This window comes from Sardina pilchardus, chromosome 2, assembly GCF_963854185.1.
Source record: "Sardina pilchardus chromosome 2, fSarPil1.1, whole genome shotgun sequence".
NCBI classification, from domain to species: Eukaryota; Metazoa; Chordata; class Actinopteri; order Clupeiformes; family Clupeidae; genus Sardina; species Sardina pilchardus.
In genome coordinates this window covers 46,503,443-46,505,942 of record NC_084995.1, presented here as the reverse complement: position 1 = coordinate 46,505,942, position 2,500 = coordinate 46,503,443, and the positions used below count along the sequence as shown (strand labels likewise).

The following is a 2,500-nucleotide window of genomic DNA, read 5'->3' as shown; positions in this document are numbered from 1 at the left end:
GCGAGCGCAAAAGGCTATAATGACGGCATGGAAAGCTAACATTGTGCTCGGCGCACAGTAAAAAGGGGTTGTCTTAATTTAGTTAATTAGTCGTGGGTGTCTTTTGGGCGTAGCATGCAATAAACCAATTAGATTTCACACTATCGTTCCCTTTAACTCATTGGCTGCCAGCCATTTTCAGTGCAGAGCGCACACAGGGGGTCAGTTAGCATGGCATTTGGCCACCGACATCTTTTTAAAAATGGCGTTACATGGTTGCAACATCCGGCACCAGTTTTTGCATGCTGATTGGTAGACGACAACTCATGCACGAGTTTGGTGTTGAGCACGAGTGTCCTCGCGCGTCCATGTTGATTACGCATTCTAGAAGACATAAATAAAATGACTGACGACTTGGATTAATTTACCGATACTTGACTTAATGCCTGTGGATTAGACTGTATCATTATACCAGGCTTTGTGAATAAAAGAAAAAAGCAAATGTTGATCTTATAGGTTACTATTATTTGCATTAGACTATGTATGAGTTGGCAAGGTATGATAAGACATTTTAGGAAATGCGAAGCAATTCTCTAAACCCAATTAGTACTGTCGTGTAGGCTATGAGGACTACATGTATTTTAAAACGCTCAGCTGCAGTTCCTGTAGTTCATAACAACGCAGCGTTGGGGGTCACAGCCTACAGTAGATAACGGCAAAAGTTTCCGACAGTGACAGCAGACTTAAAATGCATGCTGCTCGAAACACAACACATGGATGCACGCTTCTATCGGTAAGCCTAATATGCGTTGGCTTTATTTCATCTGTCTACATATGTAGGTTTAAGCTGCAAATTCACACTGGGTGCAGCACAAATAGCATGTCAGGTATCCACACGTTTTTTACATGTCTACTTATTACGAGTCATTTTCGTCGGGTAGACACAGCCTATTGCGCACATAGGCTACAGTCAGTTCAAAGCATTTACTGTGGGGATCATATTTATTTGTGTGTGAATTCTTGCTCAATATTGACTCGCCATGTTTATTTTATCATGATGAATATCACATTATATGATTTTGAGACAAGGGGCAAACTTCTCCACCACCATCCCAAAATGTAATCTCAAATAATTAACAACATTTGCGCCTGCAACGATAGGTGCGCGTTCACGAACACCTTCTCTCACTCTCCAATCTTCATCAACGATGTACCTTACGTTGTCTCGTTGTAACGTGGAACCTAATTGGCTCATTCTAGCTGGTGACGGAAATTAACACCCATGGAACGCCATTTTCTCAAAGATGGCTGCGGCCAATTTCAAACTTTTTGGGCTGAAGTAGCTAGCCTAGCATGGGGGCGGGACTTAGTCCCTCTCTCCAGTTAATATAATACCTCCATGGTTTTACAGCATTTTCACTGTTTTTCCAAGATCCACCGAACGGTGAGCTTTATGACTACCCTGCTGAAAAAACCAGCAAGAAACCAGCTTAGGCTGGTAGCTGGTTTTAGCTGTTTTTAGCTGGTCTTTGCCCAAAACACAGTTCTTATTGCTGGTCTTGCTGGTGTAGCTGGTTAGGCCACCAGCTAGACATGCTGGCGTGACCATCTGAGGAAGCTGGTCGTGCTGGTGTGACCAGCCTGTCGTTTGGGATACAGCTGGTTTAAGATGGTCATGCTGGTGACCAGCATGTCCAGCTTGACAAAGATGGTCAAGCTGGTTTTCTAGAATGACCAACATAAGCTGGCGTGGCCAGTAAAAACCAGCAATGTAGACCAGCAACACCAACTAAAATGACCAGCTTAAGGTGGTACGACAATCAAAACCAGCTGAATTACCATCATAAGCTGGGTAAACCAGCTGAAGGTGTGTTTTCGCGAGAGTTTTGCTGGTCTAGCTGGTTAACCATCAAAGGGTGGTCAAACAAGCTGGTTAACAAGCTGGTCAACCAGCAAACCACCTTTAGCTGGTCAGGCTGGTTTTTTCAGCAGGGTATGTAAACACCGAAGGAACCAAATGAAAGAGTAGACTCTCTTCTTTCACCAGGAAAAACTGTTTGTTTCTATCGTTTTCCGTTCTTTAGTAATCGTCAGTAGAACATGGGTTAGTTTTGCTAAAAACACCTGTTTTTGACCAAAAAATGGAGAAAACGATCTTTTTGTGAAAATCAACTTTTTGACGTTAGCGTTTCAGTAGTATGTCAACCACGATTGCACTGTTATCTCGTCAGTCTCGTCAAGGTTGCTAGGGACTCTGATGGTCGCTATAGACTCTGAACAGGTGTGTGTGTGTGTGTGTGTGTGTGTGTGTGTGTGTGTGTGTGTGTGTTATGTGTGTATGTTATGTATGTGTGTGTGTGTGTGTGTGTGTGTGTGTATGTTTTGTGTGTGTGTGTGTGTGTGTGTGTGTGTGTGTGTGTGTGTGTGTGTGTGTGTGTGTGTGTGTATGTTGTGTGTGTGTGTGTGTGTGTGTGTATGTTATGTGTGTGTGTGTGTGTGTGTGTGTGTGTGTATTACCTGT

At 43.3% G+C, this 2,500-nt stretch overlaps 1 protein-coding gene across 1 annotated transcript in view; it reads right to left on the bottom strand.

The window, feature by feature from the left end:
* Positions 1-2,500, bottom strand: part of kcnq3 (potassium voltage-gated channel, KQT-like subfamily, member 3) — a 58,614-nt gene that overhangs the window by 27,887 nt on the left and 28,227 nt on the right. Inside the window, exon 7 of the mRNA XM_062553048.1 lies at positions 2,497-2,500. This exon is cut by the window's right edge and continues 92 nt beyond it. Coding sequence (XP_062409032.1) covers positions 2,497-2,500 — 4 coding nt within the window. The remainder of the gene's footprint in view (positions 1-2,496) is intronic.